General features: G+C 46.2%; 1 protein-coding gene across 5 annotated transcripts in view; it reads left to right on the top strand.

The window, feature by feature from the left end:
• Positions 1 to 20,425, top strand: part of Npas2 (neuronal PAS domain protein 2) — a 182,948-nt gene that overhangs the window by 86,508 nt on the left and 76,015 nt on the right. For all 5 annotated transcript variants that reach the window (XM_052745085.1, XM_052745083.1, XM_052745084.1 and 2 more), the window contains exons 3-4: positions 12,543 to 12,691; positions 19,980 to 20,071. In XM_052745085.1, the coding sequence (XP_052601045.1) occupies positions 12,543 to 12,691; positions 19,980 to 20,071 (241 nt within the window). The remainder of the gene's footprint in view (positions 1 to 12,542; positions 12,692 to 19,979; positions 20,072 to 20,425) is intronic.

Here is a 20,425-nt window from a genome sequence, read left to right as displayed (position 1 = left end):
CTCAACACTTAAGAGGCAGAGGCAGTCAGATCTCTGTGAGTTCAAGGCCAGCCTGGTCTTCATAGTGAGTTCCAGGACAGCCAGGACTACATAGAGAAACCCTGTCTCAAAAAAAGAAAGAAATCATGGGTGAGGCACTGGGTGGGCACCTCCCTGTAATCTCAGCTCTCAGAAGCTGAGAGAGGAGGGTTATGAGTGTGAGACCAACCTAGACTACATAACAAGATCTTGTGTCTCCAAACAAAACAAAACACACAACACTGCCCCCTTGGTATGTGTGAGTGTGTGTGTGTGTGTGTGTGTGTGTGTGTGTGTGTGTGTGTGTGTGTGTGTGTAGGGGGCAGTACACACACACACACACACACACACACACACACACACACACACACACACCCCACTTTGTAATGAGAAGGTAAAAAGACGAACAGTGCTTCGCCAGAGAATACACAAATGGAAGAAAAGTACATGAAGGGCTGAAGAAAGGGTTCATTTAGGTAAGCGTGCTTAGCTCTGTAAGCATTTAGACCTGAGTTAGGATCCTCGGCACCCACGTAAACACTGAGCATGGCTCTGAGTGCCTGTAACCTAAGCACCGGAGCAGAGAAGTAAGATTGGGTGCAGAACTCCCTGGCCAGTGAGCCTAGCCAAAACAGTGGATTTCAGGCTCAGTTGTCTCAAGGTGATAAGGCAGAGAAAAATAGAAAATACAGTCCATCCTGCTCTGGCATCCACATGCATGTACACACACACACACACACACACACACACACATACACACACACACGAGTGTGCCACACCGTTATGCAATATGGAAATGCAAATCTAGACCCCAATAAAGCACCACTGTGCATTTCTTAGGAGAGTTGGGATGTAAGAACCAACAATACTAAATCCTGGAGGACAGAGAACCATTGGCTCATTTGTACATTGCTTGTGGGAAGGAAAAATGGCCACTCTGGAGAAGGGGTTGACAGTTGCTTATTAAGGTGAATATATGCACCTTCTATGAGGTCCAACTCTCCTGTATTGTTCACTTCAGAGCACAGAAATTGTCACTGAAAAATTAGAAACCAGTGTTTGTGTCCACTGTATAATCCATAGTGACTCAGATTGGAAGCCACATGGCTATCCTTCTGTGGGGAGAAAAGCCAGCTGTGTTGTTCATTCACACAGCAGAAAAGTACTTGGCAGCAAGAAGGATCAAGACATGGACACAACTCAGATGACTCTGAAAGGCATTCTGCCAGGCAGAAGAAGCCAAGGCCAAAAAACAGAAATCACTCAGTGATCATGCCTGCTTGCTGCTCTCCCAAGGACCCAAGTTCTGTTCCCAGCACCCACATCAGGCAGCTCACAACTGCCTGTAATTCTAGCCCCAGAGGATCTGACTCCCTCTTCTGGCTTCTGAAGGTACACACACAGATATACATATAAATTTTTAAAAATTAATATTTTAACTTTTGATTAAAACATAATTATATATACCTCCCCTTCATCTCCATCCTCCAACCCCTCCTATGTCCCCCCTCCGTCCTCCCTCTCAAATCCATAGCCTCATTTTCTTTAACAATTATTATTATTACACACACACACACACACACACACACACACACACACACACACACGCAATAAACACACAAATACAAATACAATCTGCTGGGTCTGTTTCCTGTTTCCTGTATTATATGATTTCAGGGATGACTACCTGGCATTGGGTAACTAATAAGGGAGCTAACTCCTGATAAAGACTAATTCTTCCTCTCTCAGAAGCTGTCACATACCTGTGGCTCTTCATCTAGCGGTGGGACCACATGATATTCCCCCCCAGCTACATTGGCACGCTAACTGGTATTCTCATTGCTCAGGTCTTGTTTAGGAAGCTGTGTTGTTGAGTTTTATGGGTGTAGCTTCCCTGTCATAGCTAGAAGGCACAGTCTCACAGCAGACTTCCTGGTGCTCTGACTCTTAAAACCCTTATAACACCCCCTCACACTTCTGCATTGTTCCCTGAGCCTAAGTGTAGGGGTTGTGTTGTACATGGTTCAATTTGGGTTGCACACCCCATGGTCAGTTTCTCCCTACATTTTGATCAGTTGTATTTTTCTGTAATGCTCTCTATCTGGCATAAAGAGCAGCTGTGTTGATGAGAGGGATGGGAGCCACACTTATCTGTAGATATAAGAATAGATATTTAGAATACAGTTAGAAATTACATTGGTTTAAGAAGGTGTCATTAGTAGGTTCTCCTGTAAGATTTATGACATCACTAGTCATATGTAGTTGGCTAGGTTTCCAATACCAGCCATAATCTCCTTCCTGCTGAACATAAAGTAGCATGCTGCCTGCCAGTATTTGTTATCTAAGAGTACAGATGTTCTTCAGCTTACAATGGGGTTATGTTCTGTAAATCTGGTAAGCTGGAAATCCTGAAAGTCAAGATGCCGGCGGCATACCGGACCCATAGAACATCTCAGCTTGGCCACAAAGGATGCTGTAGGGCATCAGTTGCTTCCCCTTGTGGCTCACAGAACTGTGGCTCACAGCCATATCATAACATAGGATCTTGCCACATGTCACTAGCTAGGAAAATGTTGAAATCCAAACCTCAAAGTCCACTTTCTGGTGAGTGTGTATCACCTTCACACCATTGTAAAGGGAAAGTCATACCAGGCCAGAAGTTGAGGACCATCAACGTAGTGGTGGAGAGGACAACAGGGCCTGTCAGGTTATAGGGGGTAGGGCAGATGAGGGAGTTTTGGGTCAAACTCTTCATGCTAAACATGTTGCAAAATATATGGAGCTCTGCCCCAAAAATCTCTTACTATGTTACTTGCAAGATTACAATTTTAAAAGAAGTCTATCACCAGTATTGCCTTACTGTGCTGGTTTGAATAAAAATAGCCCCCAACGGCTCATATATTTGAATGCTTAGTCACCAAGGTGTAGAACTCTTTGATAGGATTAGGAGGTGTGGCATTGTTGGAGGATGTAGGTCACTGGTGGTGGGCTTTGAGGTTTAAGTAGCCCACACCTGGCCCAGTGTGTCTCTCTCTCTCTTTTTGGCCAGTAGATCAGGATGCATCTCTCAGCTCCTGCTCCATCGCCATACTAGCCACCATGCTCCCCACCATGATGATAATGGACCAAGCCTCTGAAACTGTAAAGAAGCCCCAGTTAAATGCTTCCTTTTATAAGAGTTGCTGTGATCATGATATCTCTTCACAGCAGTGGAACAGTGACTAAGATACTTACATAGGCAAATGAAACTGGACAGAGACACCTTCATCTAGAAACCCCTGAAGCCTGCAGCCCCCAAGACAGGTGTTAGGGCTGACACTGGAGAATAACAGATAGATAACAGTAGTACTGCAGAGTAACGCTGGTGTGGTCTTTGTAGAGGACTCTCTGTAGCCCTTCCTGTGTCTGCTCACCACCACCCCAGTTGCATTCTTCCTGCCTTTTCCTGGTCTTCTCACCAGTTTCTAGTCACATACTCCATCAACACCTTGTCTCAGACTCATCCAAATGTTCTGCCAAAATGGCTGGATCTCGTTTTACAGCTTGGAGGATTCTCAAAGCTGGTGATACATATGAAAATAGCGGAACAAGAGACAGAGTCAAGTTTGGGCTGGCTGGGATGAGGCCAGCCTGCTAAACCACCTAAGCTCTCTGGTGAGGAGTAAGCCCAAGATGGATCCAGATTCCTCCTGCCCTTTTGTGGGAGTGAGGATGCTGGTCCTCAGCTCATGTCACTGAGATTTAGCTGGAATGTGTACAGGGCTCATCTCAAAGGCCTTGGCCAGCAATTTGGCACAGCTCTGGTAGAAAGAGCAGATCCTGCAGCCCTGTCTCCTATGACTTGAAGTATTCTTCAAAGGAAAAGATATTCTGAATTCATAGTGAATTCTGAGTTCACTCAACACCTTGGAGATGGGGAAACTTGGAGGCAGGAATACCCTAATACTGCTTTAGGCAACCCTAGAGAAGCTGGCCCATGATGTTAATGGTGCTTGTAGCAGTGGTATCAGACTCATGTGGAGACGGTTGGAGGCAGAGGGCTCTGGAGGCAGAAGGCTCCAACAAGGCTGGACCACCATGGACTCTTCTTCCTTCACCCTCTTTTTACCTGCTAGTCCTCTGGTACTCTGGAGGCAGCTTTACCAACCAAAAGTCATCACTGACTTGCTCCACCCAGTGGTTGTGGGCATATCATTAGACTTTACCTGCCACAGTACCAATATTCCTGCCACCTCCATGACTGTGACATGGTCTATGCATCACTCCCTGTTCACACACCCCTCCACATGCACCCTTTATCCTTCTGAGCCCTCTTGAGTCTCCTGGGTCCTCTTCCCCTAACTATCTGAGAGCTAGCCTGAAGGCTCTTGAAATTGAAGAGTAAAGACAGTGATAGTCTACACTAAAGGGGTAGGCCAGAGTTCAGTCTTGACAGAAGAATTTTCAAGCCTTAGGGTGGGTACCTCAGGTGGCTGGCACAGCCTGAAGGTACTGGCCTCTAGTTGGGGTACCAGAGCAGAAAGTTTTTGGGGCACTACTGGTGACAGGAGCCTTTCAGAATTGGTTGGTTGTCGTGGGAGCATGTGTAGGATGAAATCCTCTCCGAACGTTCTTGGTCACCGCCAGTAAAGGAGTTGGTAGGATGTTGAGGTCTCCACACAGATTCTTCGATGGAAGGTCTGATGGTCATTTCAAAAGGCAATTTCTTCACATCAGCTTGGGAGTGCGTGAGTATGGCCTTCAGCATCTCTTGCTGCTGGTGAATTTTCTCCACCAGCTGTTTCTGCTTCTTTCCTTGTCTTTGGGTCCTTTTTAACGTCCCCAGGGGGTCTTCCGTTTCTGTTCAGAAGCCTCACACTAGTCCTGCTCAAGATCATGGTTCCTTGAGCAAACCCAGGTACCAGAGCAAACTTTCCTACCGAACTCAGCTGGAAGGGATAGGGTCATCCCCTTCAGACACAAATCACAGTTGAATAGTAGTGGTCAGGGTTTCCATAGCCCTCTGGCATTAGAAATGCGGCTCACCAGATGGAGGCTGTTCCATGTAGCAGAGAGGTAGCCAAACTCATCCCAGAACCTGATGATTCCATTCTGGGTGATGGCGATATCCTTCCCATAATGTGCCAGGTGTTCCCCCATTGCCTGAAGCAGGTGCCCAATTCTTCTTGGCATCAGCAAAAACCTGCTTATTGTGTGTGTGCTGTGGGACCAGATGGTGCACATCAGAGACCTAAACAACTCAGCCATGTGCCATGCTCCCCTCCAGCTATGGGTTGTCTTTCTTGTACATCTTGACGAAGCCGCTACAGTTGTAGAAGATAAACGCTCCATCTAGGTCTGGGTATTCGACATCGTCCTCCAAAACAAAACAGTTCCTTGGGTTCTTTGAGGGTTCACCACTTAGCATCGTTGATCCTTTTCTTGATGTCGGCTTTTCTGCACAGGGTAATAGTTATATTCTAAACCTGCCACAGCATCACCCTGGAGTCCTCCGTGAGGTCCCCACACATACAAACTTCAAATGCTTGAGCTTTTTCTCGCTGCCTCCTGGGTCTTTTCTTTAGCCACCTGTGACAGTATTTACACTGCTTCCTCCCATTCCTATATGTCGTGGTTTTGAGATGGCCTAGCATGGACAAAGGAGGCTAGTCAAGGAGGGCCCCTTGGTCTTTGCCTTACACTCATGGGTGAATTTATTGTCTAGGGGTCAATATCAGACCTGCAGGATAAGCACTGGAGTTCCAGTCTGGCTTTGTGCCCTCTGTAAAGGTCTTGGCCATCTGGATACTTTTTAGATTGGAGGTTATATTCTGTAACATCCATAAGCTTGAGATTAAAGATAATCAATGGTGCTCTGTAACAGGAATCTTTTCCTCCTATCAGCCAGCCCTGTATTACTGCCACATCACTGGTGGCCCTGGAACATCTAGATTCTCTGGCTGTGGGATCCAAGGCTAATCACTGTTATTCTCAGGAAGCCTCGTGAACTGGGTCATCACTTCTCCTCTGTAGAAGACAGAATATTTAAAGATGAACTTTGCTTACCTGAGTGGCAAATTCTTCCGATGGGTTCCTGTGTCCAAACATTCCAGGTGGGACTGACTTCATCAACACCGATTTCCTCATGAAGGAGCTGAGATGAAAAGAGGCTGGTCATAGTGTTTTCCTTCTTGGTGAAGAGGGTGAAATCCTTCCTAATGTACATTGAATCTCATTTTAAACCTGTTCCTATACCGCCCAAGCTGGGTAGACTCAGGTATTCATTTGGCTGCTTTCCCAAACTGTACCACACTGCCAACACTACCCAAACATATCCCTGCTCCAAGCTCAAAAGCCAAAGGATAAATCCTCCTTGGAGTCACGTGTCAAGACTTGTTTATCTTTTTGCCTCTTCCTCATTACATGATGGAATGATATTATTTCCTGTTTCTAATTGTGAGTCTGGGGAAGCCTTTTTTCTCTCATGTTAGAATCCTAAGAAGACACACCAGGGCGAGTCTCGGTGCATTTTGCCCTGTTATAACAAAATGCCTGACAACTAGAGTCTTTAAGAAAAATGGTTCCTTTGGCTTACATTTCCAGAAGTCTGCGAGCAAGATTCTGGTGAGGAGTTCATGGTGGGTGACTGAGTCTGCATGAGGTGACGTGAGGAACAGGAGTAAATGAAGAAAACAAACTTGCTTCATAACAACCTACCCATGTGGTAGCTAATCCACTCCCATCAGGCATTAACCTTAACCGTTTCCCAGGGTGATGACCTAATAATCTCCCGTTAGTCCCCACCTCCTAAGGGGGCCAACACCTCTCCATACTATTATACCAAGATTGTTGCTATTAAGTGTCAGCTTGGGAGCTCAGGGTGAAAGAAACGTCACCTGGCTCATTGACAAAGCAGGAAACTGCAGTTCTGAATGTCCACGTTCAGGTCTCTGACTGGGAAGAGACCCTTGCTATTTGTACCTACATTTCCACATCCAAGAGTCATAGCATAACTGACTTCCAGGGCAGAGGAAGGCTATCCTAACTGTTTTTAAAAGAACATGGAAATACTAGTTGAAGAGCAATACGGTTGACCACGCAATACGGTTGACCGCTGGTGACCACAGGTGACCACAGCAGTGGAAAGGGGCTGGAGTCACGCTCTGCTCCTAGTTTTCTATAATATCCAGTCTCACAGGGGAACACAGACTGTCTGAAATGCTGTGTTCTGTAGGGTATGTGCTTCGTTCCAGTGCTATGGTTGAAACTCAAGCCATCGGCATTAGTCCCTCTCAACTCTGGGCTCCTGGAATAGGGGGTATGCAGTTCTTAGCGGATGATGCCATGTGGTTTAGGGGAGCTGCAGAAAGAGGCAGGAATGTGCTTCGAATGCAGATGTCTAGTCCAGCCTGCATTGCCACTGGCCCACTGTGTGATGGTGACAAGTCACACAGTCTCGGTGCTTTGGCTTCTTCACCTGAAAAATGAAAAAAGAATGATACCTACCTAATAGGGTCATTGTAAGGATGAAAAACTCAGTATGGCCATACGCCACTTACCGACAGAAAGAGGCTCTGAGAAATGAGTCATATGGTGATTTTTCATCTCTGCAGGCATCATAGACTATACCATTAAAAACTCAGATGACGTGTCCTTCAGAACACCTAGGCTGTTGGTGCGTGTGTGTATATGTGTATGTGTGTACATATATGTGTGTATGTATGTATATGCTATATCCTACTGCTCTTAGGGCTACTCTAAACAAAACACCATGAGGTTGAACCAAGCACAAGAGAAAATGATGGTACCAAGACACTTGACAAACAGACGTGCGAAGTTGTTGCTACCAGTGTAACACGTGCACTGCTCCCTAGCAACATGTTTTCAGAAGTAGGTGTATTTGCCTTTATGATAATTTAAAATGCAGTGAATACACGAACCAGTGACATCACCAGTGGTTGTTTTCATCAATATGAGTTCCTCACGTGGTTGTTGGTGCTGTACTTTTAGGTGCCTGAGTGCACAGTAGGTTTGTTTACACCAATGTTGTCATGATCACATGAGCAACGCATTCAACTGTGATGTTGTGAGATCAACAGGCAACTACAACTTTCCTGCTCTGTTGAACTCTTATGGACCTGCTGCCGTGTGTGTGATCTGTTGTTAATGGAAACATCATGTGGCATGCAACTGTATGTAAAGAACTACATAGTATCTCTTAAGTCGTAAGAACCCGAGAAATGAGACCCACATAACCAGATTCAAACTCCTCAAGATGATGGACATTTCACAAAAGGTCAGCCTGGAACCAGCATTCAGAAACCAAAGGCTGAGGTTCCTGAGGGTATGTGTTAACACAGAGACATATCCTATACCCTCCAATCTGCTGTCTCTATCTCTCTGTCTCTATCTCTGTCTTCCCACCCTGTAAGACAACACAATTGCTCATAAAGGCATAATTGAATAATTCTTCCTAAAGATGACATATGAATGGCCATAAAGCATTCAAAAAGATACTCAATGTCACCAGTTATCAGAAAAAGGCAAATCCAAACCACAATAAAATCACACTTCAGTGGTAAAAATTGACAATCTCAAGTGTTGGCAAAGATGGGGGCAAGTGGGAATCTCATTTGTTCCTGACAGAAATGAAGAACAGCCATAGCCAACTTCATGTGACAATACTGTGTTGTCTCAGTTCGGCACATATTTGTCAAATGACTCAACAGCTTTTGTGCCTCTGTGTTTGCCCGAGAGAATGAATCCCTGAAGCTGCTTCAACACATGAATATGGATATTCAGACCACATTATTTAGAGGTTGTTGTTGTTTCTGTTGTATTGGGAGGGGGAGTTAGGGCACATGTATGTGTGTATGCATGTTTGTGCATCCTTGTGGAGGCCAGAAGTTGATATTAGGTGCCTTCTTGGATTACTCTTCACCCTATGTATTGAGGCAGGATCTCTCACTTGAACACAGAGTTTGCCAATGGCTACCCCAGCTAGCCAGCTTGCTCCAAGGATCCCCTATCTCCATCTCCTGAGTCTGGGATTACAGAGAAGCTGTCATGCCTTCCAGGCTTTATGTGGGTGCTGGGGATCCAACCCCGGTTCTCACACTTGTATAGCAAGTTCTTTACCCAGTAAACCATCTCTCCAGCCCTGTTTTTGTTTGTTTGTTTGTTTGTTTAGGGTTATTTTGTTTTGTTTGATGTTTTGAGACAGCTTCTTTCTATGAAACCCAGGCCAGCCTGAAACTCATGGTCGTCTAACTTCAGTCTCCTGAGTACTGGGATTATAGGTGCACAGTCCTATGCCTGGCCAGGTGTTATTTTATTATTATTGTTGTTACTTATTTTGATACTGTATGTGTGTAAGTATGCACATGCATGGAGGTCAGAGGACAACTTGTGGGAGTCAGCTCTTTCACTCCACCGTATGGGTCCTGGGGATCAAACTCACATAACCAGGCTGGAGTCACATCTACACTCCCAATTCATCATACCCTCAAACTGGAGACACCCCAAGCATGGCATAGCACAACAAAATACTAGTGAGCAGAAGGTAGAACTATCAGTCTGTGCAACAATGTGGAGAAGTCTCAAAAGCTCTGTTAAATGAAGGTCCAAGACTCTTAGGATTCCATTTATGTGAAATTTAGGAAAATGCAAACCTGAGTGGCTGCATTTGGGGGGAAACAAAATGAAGAGGCCGGGGGGGGGGGAAATCCCCTAAGATGCAGCAGTTGTCTCTCTTGTGTTAGTGGCAGTCAATGATTACAAAAATTCATCGAACTGCACGCTTTAAATGGATGCAGTTCATGGCATGCCAATAATGCCTTTCAAAATCCCAGAGGCCAAGTGTCCCAGTGTCATCCAACCTGTTGTTCCGGATCCTTAGCAGAAGCAGAGCTCATTACTGGAAACAAGGTCATCCCAGGCCCTTGGCTTCCTCTTGCCTCAGAGCTGCAGACCCAGCTGACATTGACCGATTTCCAGGGTGCGCCACGGTGCATCCCAGGCGGAGGCCAATGGAAACAAGCCTGTGTTCCTGTCACTAACGAGAAGAGCCTCCACCGGCTTCTCTGCCAGGCCATGTTCATCGTCATTACACCCATTGAAGACGAGAACCGAGCAATAACGAGCTGGGTGTTATCAGCTCACAAATAATTTATAACAGGCGAACTAGGACAAGAGCAGAGCTTTTTTTGGCTGAGGAGGTTGCATGTCACTCTTTAAAATCTAGGCTAAAAATGATTTATAATACATAGCCAGCCACTCAGCAAGAGAAAGGGCCCCTTTCTTCTGTCTCGTGCATTTGAACAACGGGGCCTTTTACCCTGAGGTAGCAATGAAGAGCCTGCACATCTCACCACACCTGTCACTGCTCTGTGACAAGAAGACAGTGGCCTGGTCGGAAATGAGCCCTGTGCAGGAATCCCTTAATCCCAAACCCAAGGACAGGCAAGAAGGAGGGAGACATCAGAGGAACAAAGGACCCTTAGAAAAGCCTAGAGATCGCGCACCTGGGATGAGCTTTGGGGAGTTGCTAAGATGTGGTCAGGAACCAGCCCCGCCTGAGAGAGAATCAGGGGAGCTAGACTGTAAATGTGTTTTGGAAATGATGTGGATGTTGGAGGGAAACACGGTGGCTACTTCTATGGTGGCATCCGGGAAAGGGTATTTGGGGAGCTGTTAGAGAAAATGGTACTGATACCTGTAGATGTTAATACCTGTCCCAAGAGAGGTGAACCACTGTCCACCGGAATCTTCAGTCCTGACCACACTTTGACCAACAGCCTCCTGATAAGGGGATTAACTCCCCTGGGAACTGTGACCCCTAGGTCCTAGGGTACCTGGACCACAGGCCGACCATGTGCAGTGGTTTCTGTTCCCATCAGTGAGCCGACTCTCTGCAAAAAGTTCGTCTTGGGTATTCTCGGGAGGGGTGGGCAGCTTTCCCAGCTGTGGATCACCTCAGAATAAGTTAACTGGTTTTTATTTGTTTATTCATTTTTGATGCGCATGGCTGTTTTGTGTGCACATATGTCTGTGCACCACTTTTGTGTCTGGTGCCCACGGAGGCCAGAAGAGGGTATCAGATTTCCTGGAACTGGAGTTACAGCTGGTTGTGAGTTGCCGTGTAGGTGCTGGGACTCAAAACTGGATCCTCTGGCAGAAAAGCCCGTGCTCCGAACTGCCGAGCCATCAGCCCTAAGTGGATTGTTGATGAAGGAAGGAGCTCTGGTGTGTCACTGAGGCTCAAGGCTCCGTCATAGTGCTGCTTCCTGAGCTTTTGGGGAGGGGATCCCTCTATCATGTGTTCCTTATTCCTCTTGTTAGGATCCCCTCTTCTAATTCCTTCAAAGCCTGGGGTTCCTCAGAGGTCCTCAACCTGAGCAGTCTTGCTTTTATCTCTTCTGTAGACACCCAGTGTAGAGCATCCTTTGAAAAGTGGACTTCATCTTGTAGAGCAAGGATCACAGAAAAGAATTGAGTGGGGGGGGGGGGGGTATAGAGATTTCCCATATAGTCCCTGTCTGCATACAGACAGATTTCCTTGCCATGCATGCCCTCCCGTGGAGTGGTAAGTATACCTGTTCCAGCTGACTCCTTGGCATGTCATGATCTCCCACAGTTTATGTTGGGTTCCCTCTTGGTACTGCATAGTCTATGTGTTTGCAGAAGTATGGTGGCATATGCCCGCCGCGGTGGTATCAGACACAGCAGCGCCGCTGCCCTCAGAACCCTCTGTGCCGTGCCCATGCATCCCTCGCTGTGAGCCACGGTGAGCCACGATCGCTGTACCACCTCGGTCGTTCCACCTTTTCCAGAATGTCATATAGTTGGAGTCACTGTCATATATCTGGCTTCAGCACACCGGTTCCTTTGACTTGGTAATATGCGCCTGAGTCTCTTCCATGTCGTGCTGAACGGTGAATGGTCTACTTTCTGCCACTCACCAACCACTTGGCAAACAGGACAGCAATGTCTGTCATATGTCACACTGGATCTGCACAGCTCACAGACTGTGCTGAGACAGCTTTCCCGCTCCAACAAGATGGCGGTTCTTGGGGCAAGGGCCAGGACATATGCATGAGTGGTACAACCAGGAAACCCAGCCACACCTCATGACTTGGCATCAGGCTGGATGCTCTGGGCTAGAGAAAATAGGATTGGGGTCTCATCAGGGGATCTGAGAGTAGATCTAGGTAAAGAGCATGCAATTTGCTCCCTGGAGCTTACAGCTCTGTGGAGTTGGAGAGGCAGTGCCTGGCAGAGGAGCTAAGCTATGTAAGGTTTTGTGTGTGAGTCAGAACTTGCTTATTATTAATGCTGTCTCTCTTTGTGGCCAAAAGTCTAGCAAAACATGTTTCTTGCCCCATTACTCAGCTCTGAACAGTGGCCAACATTACCTCCATGAGAGACGTTTTGATCGGGTGCTCTCTGTAGAACGCGCTCTGAGAGAGGAGGCACCTCGGTTGTGTAACAAACAGCACCTTCACGGAGTGGAATGTTCTAGTCACCTGTGCCTTGTGTGTTTCCAGAGCCTCTAGAAACAAGTCTGAAAAGAAGCGCCGGGACCAGTTCAATGTTCTCATCAAAGAGCTCAGCTCCATGCTCCCGGGCAACACGCGGAAAATGGACAAAACGACCGTGCTGGAGAAGGTTATCGGATTCTTGCAGAAACACAACGGTAAAGCTTGAGCTTCCTGCCATGTCTGTTCCACCCTGCCCTTCCCACAGGTGATGAGTTTGTCAGGCAGAGCATCCCATCTTGTCATCACAAGGTCACTCTCGTCACTCATGGGTTCTCCTCTAAAGGCTCTGGACTTGCAAAAAACAAAAACAAAAACAAAAATCCTATGTCCAATTGAGGAGAAGATAGTCACACCTCAAAATGCTTTATCAGCCCAAGGGAAGACTTGAGAGCAGCCTCACAGGTAGCCCACAGCCTGCACAGCTGGCACTCACCATGTGTTTATCTTTGTCATAAACCCCTGAAACTCCCCCAATACCTGCCCCTTTTTGTCTTTCCCCAAATGTGACCTCTGTTCTGACTCCACCTCCATGCATACTTGAAGTCATTTCTGCCCTTGGGGATCTTAGTCAGTTGGAATCTCAAGGTCCATTCATACTCTTTCCCCGTCACTGACAGATACCGTCCTGCCACCTGACGTTACCACGTGACGCCATCCTGGAACACGTGTCTTTCTCTGATCATCCTCCCTCAGGTGCTCTTACCTCTTTACACTGATGGCCCTGACTGTGCCACTCACATAAATAGTATCCAAAGCAACACCACCAAAAATAAATAATTAAAAGGTCAGAGAACTTGGGACTTGGGAACCACTCACAAAGCCAGGAAAGCAGAAATTTTTTTGCCTGTGACACCAAACAGAATAAAATCAGGAAAGTCCAAATCCCTGAGGACATAATTACAATTCTGAGCGTCGCCTAACACGGCTTTCCTCTGGACATTTCTTAGACAAGATGGAATCATGGCAGAGAGCAGTGCTGGGACATGGGAAAGTGTCGTTGTGCCTGTGATTCTTTCATTATTTCTTGGAAAATTGTAGTCACCTGTTGACAGCATGGCAGCGGTGACAAGCGCTTCTTTATCTTGGAGATGCAATAAGAGAGAGTAAACCGTATGTTAATTACTTTTGCTAAAAGTCGGGGAAGACCACACACGCCGAATGGCAAGCGCTATCACCCTGATACATTTAATCAGAGTGCTTCTATTTCCTAAGTAACATTTTAGCCAAGTGAAATAGCAGGTTGGTTTGATTGCCAAGATATTTTGTGCAAATTACTCGAACTAGGTCAGTGCCACAGAGAAGCAGGACAGCTGTTAAATAGGACAGCTGGGATCAGGTTCATCAGTGTGACATGTATGCCGTTCTCTGTCCACTGCGGAGATACCAGATTCTCTAATCTGGACCCCCGAGGGGCCGGGGCAGCCCCATTGCTGCTTCGTAACCCCAGGAGAGCCTCTCCAGCCTCGCCTTTGGATGAGGCAAGGCCTGCCTGCACCACTACCTACATGCCGTCAGAATCTATGCGGAATCACAAGAAGGGGAGATCCACAGCAAATTTCACACAGGAATAGGGGTCCATTCGCACCAAAATGTGGCTTAAGGCAAAAAAAACCGGTACAGCCACTTTACGTCTCCCAAGTACACGTGAAGTCCACATTCACAGGCACCAGAGTGGAATGGTGACTTGCTTCCTGCATGAGTGCAGGGTTCCAGAGAGCCACCTCCCCTTCAATGCCTCTAAACTTCACAACAGTGCTTTCCTCAAAGTCCCATGGCAAAGGAGAAGTTAAGTCACCATCTACTGGTCTCTACAAGGTGTAATGCCTGGGGCTCCTGGAGAATTGTCTCGCAAAGTTGCACTGTGGTTGTGCAAATTAGTGTATCCACTCAGACCATTGCTTCTCAACCTTGGCTGCCCATGAGAATCATGAAAGGAGCTTTGAGAAAAACCCACTCCACGCATAAGATACCCCAGAATCTGGGGGAGTGGCTCCCCAGCAGTGTGCCTGGAGCCTGATGATGCCAGTTCAAGGAAAGAGTGCTAATTTGTCTGTGTATACACTTGTGCATATGTGTGCAGATATGCACATGTGTGGTGCATCATGTAGCTACCAGAGGACAATCCTGAGTCTCATTATTCAGGTGCTTTCCACCTTTTTTGGAGACAGAGTTCCTCACTGGTCTGGAACTTGCCAAGTAAGCTAGGAAGGTTGACCAACAAGCCCCAAGGATCTGCCTGTGCCTGGCCCTCCCGCCTCCGTGCTGAGATCACAGACACACACACACACACACACACACACACACACACACACACACACACACACACACACACACACCTATGCCCAAATGTTTTTGTGAATTCTGAGGATAAAACTCAGGTACTTGTGCTTGCAAGGTAAGAACCCTACCAACTGTCTTAGTTAGGGTTTCTCTTACTGTGATGAAATACCATGACCAAAAAGCAAGTTGGGGAGGTTAAGGGTCTATTTGGCCTATACTTTCATATCACTGTTTATTACTAAAGGAAGTCAAGACAGGAACTCAAACAAAGCAGGAACCTGGAGGCAGAAGCTGATGTAGAGGCCATGGAGGGGTGCTGCCCACTGGCTTACTCCTCATAGCTTGCTCAGCCTGATTTCTTATATAGTCTAGGACCACCAGCCCAGGGATGGCCCCACCCACAATGGGCTGGATCCTCCCCCATAAGTCACTAGTTATGAAAATGCCGCATAGGCCTGCCTATGATCCAATCTTATGGAGGCATTTTCTTAACTGAGGTTCCCTCCTCTCAGGTGATTTTGTTTGTGTCAAGTTGATATGAACCTAATCAGCACATCAACTGATCTAGCTCACCAGCCCTGAGATTGCTAACTTTTCAGGAGGTGCGTTGTTGTTTTGGTTTTGGTTTGGTTTTGTGGCAAGCCAGTTGGCATCATGTTGGTGACTTGAAATCAGCTACTGTGAAAGTAGTTAATACAGAAATGGGTAAAGCTCTGGACTGAGGTCTCTTACTTGGAGAGTGAAGAGCCTTTACCAGTAGACTGCTAAGGCTGACAACAGTATTATTTTTTAACTTTTTTTTATTTTATGTGTATAAGTGTTTCATCAGCATATATGTCAGAATACTACATGTGTGCCTGGTGGCGTCAGAGGCCCGAAGAGGGCATCAGATCATCTGACATTGGAGTTACAGATATCTGTGAGTTACCATATGGGTGCTGGGAATTGAACCAGGGTCCTCTGGAAGATTAGATAATGCCATCTTTCTAGCCCCGTGACATCAGTATTTTTAAAGCTCCCGTGTCATACCAATGTACAGGCAGGGTTAAGAAGCATGGATTTACACATATGTTGCACATGCAGGTTAAAAGTAGAATAATGGTGAGGAAACATGATGAAGTCCAGGTTATAGTTATAATTATTCAGCTCCTTCTTCAGAAATACTTCAAGTATCCCTATTTTCCCAAGAGATAAATCTTGGTTCTGGAATATCCATGCATCTTCTCTGCAGCAAGCCAAATCAAAATAAGAATATGACCCCATTTTCTTGTAGTGAGCTTTTGTATCAAAAGTATCTCTTGTAAGACATAAGCCCATACATTCTAAAAGTAGCAAGGGACATTGGTTGTCCTTGACTGTTCCTACCCAAACTAGTATTCCACAGCCCAGGCTGACCTGCACGTTACTATCTTCCTGTATATAAAGCCAATCAAGTATAATTTTGCCCCAGCATCAATTTCCAACCCTGATGTCTGCCTCTGTGAGTGAAGGTGGAGACATGGCGGAAGCTGGAAAAACTCCTTGGAAACCATTTGGAGGGCTGGGAAATCTTACAATTGACAGCCAGTCACCACCATCCCCGCCGCCACCCCCCACTTATATTCTGTTGTAACTCATAGTTGTAGAACTGTAGATGAATTTCTAAACGGTCTTATTAAATAAGACCAGATATATGGAACCAGATATATGGGTGAAAGCCTGGGAGAGATCAGGGAAATAGGGAAAGCCATCAGCCCACCTTACCTCACCAACTCTGCAGCTTCCAAATGCGAGCTACTTCCTGTCTACCCACGTCTATATGCCTTGCTGTTCTGCCATCTGATTTGCTCTCTCTGTTCAGCTGCATCGCTTCCTCTTCCTGCCCAGCTCTGTCACTTCCTGTCTGTCTGTACAGAACTCCAGATCTCCATGTTTAACTAGTGTTAGAATTTAAGGCATGTGCCACCACACCTGGCTCTGTTTCCAGTGTGGCCTTGAGCACACAGAGATCCTGCCTGCCAAGTGATAAGATTAAAGGCGTGTGCTAACATTGCATGACTTCTGTGTTGTGGCTGGCTTTTTCCTCTGATCTCCAGGCAAGCTTTATTTATTAAAGCACAAGTAAAATATCTGTCACCACATTTCAGCACAAATAAAATATCACCACATAAAGCGTTCACCTCCCAATTGCTGCATGCCTGCACAAGGTACAGTGTATCTTTGGCCTACATGTATTCCAAGATATCTAGAAAGTGCAGCAGATGTCCAGCTTCTGGAGTAACTACTACCCTGTCTGAGGGAGATTTCTACCTATAAGGGAGCACTTGGACCTTATGTCTTTGCTAATCCCACCTTCTACCCATAACTTACGGTACCAGTCACATCAAGTGCCAATGGAGTGAGGACTTTAATTTCCCTTTGCAATTAACTTGAATGGACCGCTATATAAATGAAAGATCCTCTCTGGGCAAACACTCTGCAGTTTGATCTTCCTGAGTGGGAAAGTTTTTCAGATGAGTGTGTGAACTGGGGAGAAAAGAGAGGAAGGTGCCTTTTCTGAGGGTTTAGCCTGGAGCAATGATTTGTGTCAAGACCTGGGAGCTCAACCCTCACTCCGTTGCATCAGCTTGACACCCCCAAGAGGAACTCTAGCCTAACTGTGTGCAGCACCCTCTCTTTGCTTCCCAGAATCATTTTCACTTTATGTATCATTCGGCCTAGCACTGTGAGGCAGCCTTGTTATGGACATAGTCTCTTCCAGATCTCTTCCTGTGTTCAGTTACCAAAAGTCTCTTTGAAGCTCTTCTGCACACTTTTTTTTTTTTTTTTTTTTTTTTTTTTGGTTTTTCGAGACAGGGTTTCTCTGTGCAGCTTTGCGCCTTTCCTGGGACTCACTTGGTAGCCCAGGCTGGCCTCGAACTCACAGAGATCCGCCTGGCTCTGCCTCCCGAGTGCTGGGATTAAAGGCGTGCGCCACCACCGCCCGGCTCTTCTGCACACTTTTAAGGCCACTGTGCTGGCTAGTCTTATGTCAACTTCCACAAACTAAAGTCATCTGAAAGGAGGGAACCTCAATTAAGAAAATGCCTCCGTAAGATCTGGCTGTAGGTATTTTCTTAGTGATTGATGGGAGGATTCAGTCCATGGTGGGTGGTACCATCCCTGGGCTGGTGATCCTGGGTTCTATAAGAAAGCAAGCTGAGCAAACCATGGTGAGAAAGCCAGTAAGCAGCTCCCCTCCATGGCCTCTGCATCAACTCCTGCCTCCAGGTGCCTATCCTGCTTGAGTACCTGTCCTGATTTCTTTCAGTGATGGACAGTGATATGGAAGTATAAGCCAAATAAACCCTTCCCTCCCCAACTTGCTTTTTGGTCACGGTGTTTCATTGCAGCAACAGAAACCCTAACTAAGACAGCAACAAATGATGGACAGCCCAATTTTGTCTAACAACAACAGCAGCATGTTCTTTCAGGCATTTAGAAGGGGGGAAACTTCCCAGGGGAGCTTGGTTCTCGTAGGGACACTGGTGATGGGTGGGACGAGTCAGGGTCTAGTCTCATTTGGAACTTGGCACTCCACATCCTCTTTCTTCATGAGAAATTACTGAATCCATTTAGACACAGTTAGATAGCGCATTCACCCCCTCTCCATGGAAGAGAGATTGCCAAAATCACGGGTGCTGGTGTTGGGTGTCACTCATTGGCAGTATGTGCCTGGCATGAATGTGGTCCTGGGTTCAAGGGTGCTAAAAAAGACAGCCTTCAAATCTCTCCCGTGTACAGCGGGCAGGTTCTCGGCCTGAACAGTTTGCTCTCTGCAGGAAGTTGTTCAACAGGTTAGTTTTATTCTCTGAGGTATAAGTGGTAGTATATTCTTACATTTTTCTTAACATAAGTGGGGAAAATGTTGGTTTAAGATAGAGGATAAATAAGGAAAAACAAATAGATATGCTATCATGTTTATAGTGTCTGTGGCAATATTGAGGTAATTTACTAATAGAACAAAATTTTAAGGGCAAAAAAAAGAGCTAGGCTATATAAAGAGTCCTGTGTGGACCAGTGAGTATTCAATTGACAAGTGTGGACAATGTCATCGGTTCACAATCATCATATAGAATACATAAACTATAGACTAATAACAACAAAAAAAGGTCTTAAGTAAACTCAGATCTTGAAAGCATCTCCACGGGCTGAGTCTAGGAGTTATGAATCAAGCACCGACCTAGCATGTGAGGCCCGCACCACACAGAGGTACAACTGAGGGACAAGTGTCTTCTTAAGTTGTTGCTCAGTGATGATGGAGAGGGTGAGAGATCCAGCTTTATTTACTGTACTGTTTTACTTTTTTTTTTAAGTGCTGGGAATTATTGGTGGAAGTATTAAGGCCACTCCACGTAGTTCAAAGGGAGGTTTATTTTGTGGGTAACTTACAAGAGAAGGGATAGGTTATAGGGTCCGGGAGAGGTGGAGTGCAGTCCAGCGGTGTTCTCTGGAGAACTCTGCTTGGTCTACCTCCAGGAACCAAGAGAGCCAGCACATCCGGAGGATCTTAGGTCTTAAGGACTCCTCTCTCGGCCCGGCCTCGGAGGCGTGACAGTTACCGGAAGCCTCAGTGGGGGTAGTACTTCCAGGTCAAAGCTGGAACAGCTACCCACTACAGGGAATAGAACCCAGGGCCACACCCATGGGCAGCACACACTCTACCCGTGAGCTCTCCCGCCAGCCCTTGGTTTTTGACAATCCTAGATTTCAGAAGTGTTTATACTTTGCTTTGACCATGAACAAGTCACTGGACAAGATCCCACCATGTCAGTCTTTGTTCCTTCCCTTGAGGGTGCCGACTGCCTAATCCTAGCTACTCCAGCTTTGTCACATAAGAGAGTCAAGGTCAAGGCAGTGGCAGGTACTCTGTGCTCTACCTGTGCTCACAATGGGATATTCTCTTCTCCGTAGCTGCATTAAAGGCTGTGACAACATCAAAAGTGTTTTTCAGCCCATTATATCCACAGTCCTCAGAGTCTGGAAATCGAGGCTAACATGTGTCCATCACTTTCTTTAATTGAAGATTTACACAAAATAACACAGAAGAGATATGTGCTTCATTTATTAATTCCAGATTCGAGGTGCCTTGAATATGAAGGCTTATTATACTTTTCTTTTTTGGTTTTTTTTTTTTTTTTTTAGAAGTCTCAGCGCAAACAGAAATCTGTGACATTCAGCAAGACTGGAAACCTTCGTTCCTCAGTAATGAAGAATTCACCCAGCTGATGTTGGAGGTAAAGTACACTTTCAAGTTAGCTTAATAAAGCTGGTGATGTAGCAGGGAATGAACTGGGAACACTTAGAGTGTACACCAAGCCCTGGGTTCAGACCACCAGCACCGCCAGAAACCAGGCATGGTGGCACAAGCCTTTTCTCTCAGCACTCTAGAGGCAGAGGCTGAAGAATCAGGAGTTCAAGGCCGTGATCTGTCACTTCACAAGTTTGAGACCCACCTGAGATGCGTATACACGAAGCCTTGTCTGAAGACAGTAACAGCAACCACCCCAACCACAAAACGAACAAAAGGCAAGGAATAGCTCAGTCAGTAAAGTAGTTGCCTCACAGGCATGAGGACTTGATTGGGGTCC

Source organism: Peromyscus californicus, unplaced genomic scaffold (genome assembly GCF_007827085.1).
Source record: "Peromyscus californicus insignis strain IS unplaced genomic scaffold, ASM782708v3 Scaffold_19__1_contigs__length_69161282, whole genome shotgun sequence".
NCBI lineage: Eukaryota > Metazoa > Chordata > Mammalia > Rodentia > Cricetidae > Peromyscus > Peromyscus californicus.
Note: the sequence above shows the minus strand (reverse complement) of the source record. Positions and strands in the feature narration are given on the sequence as shown.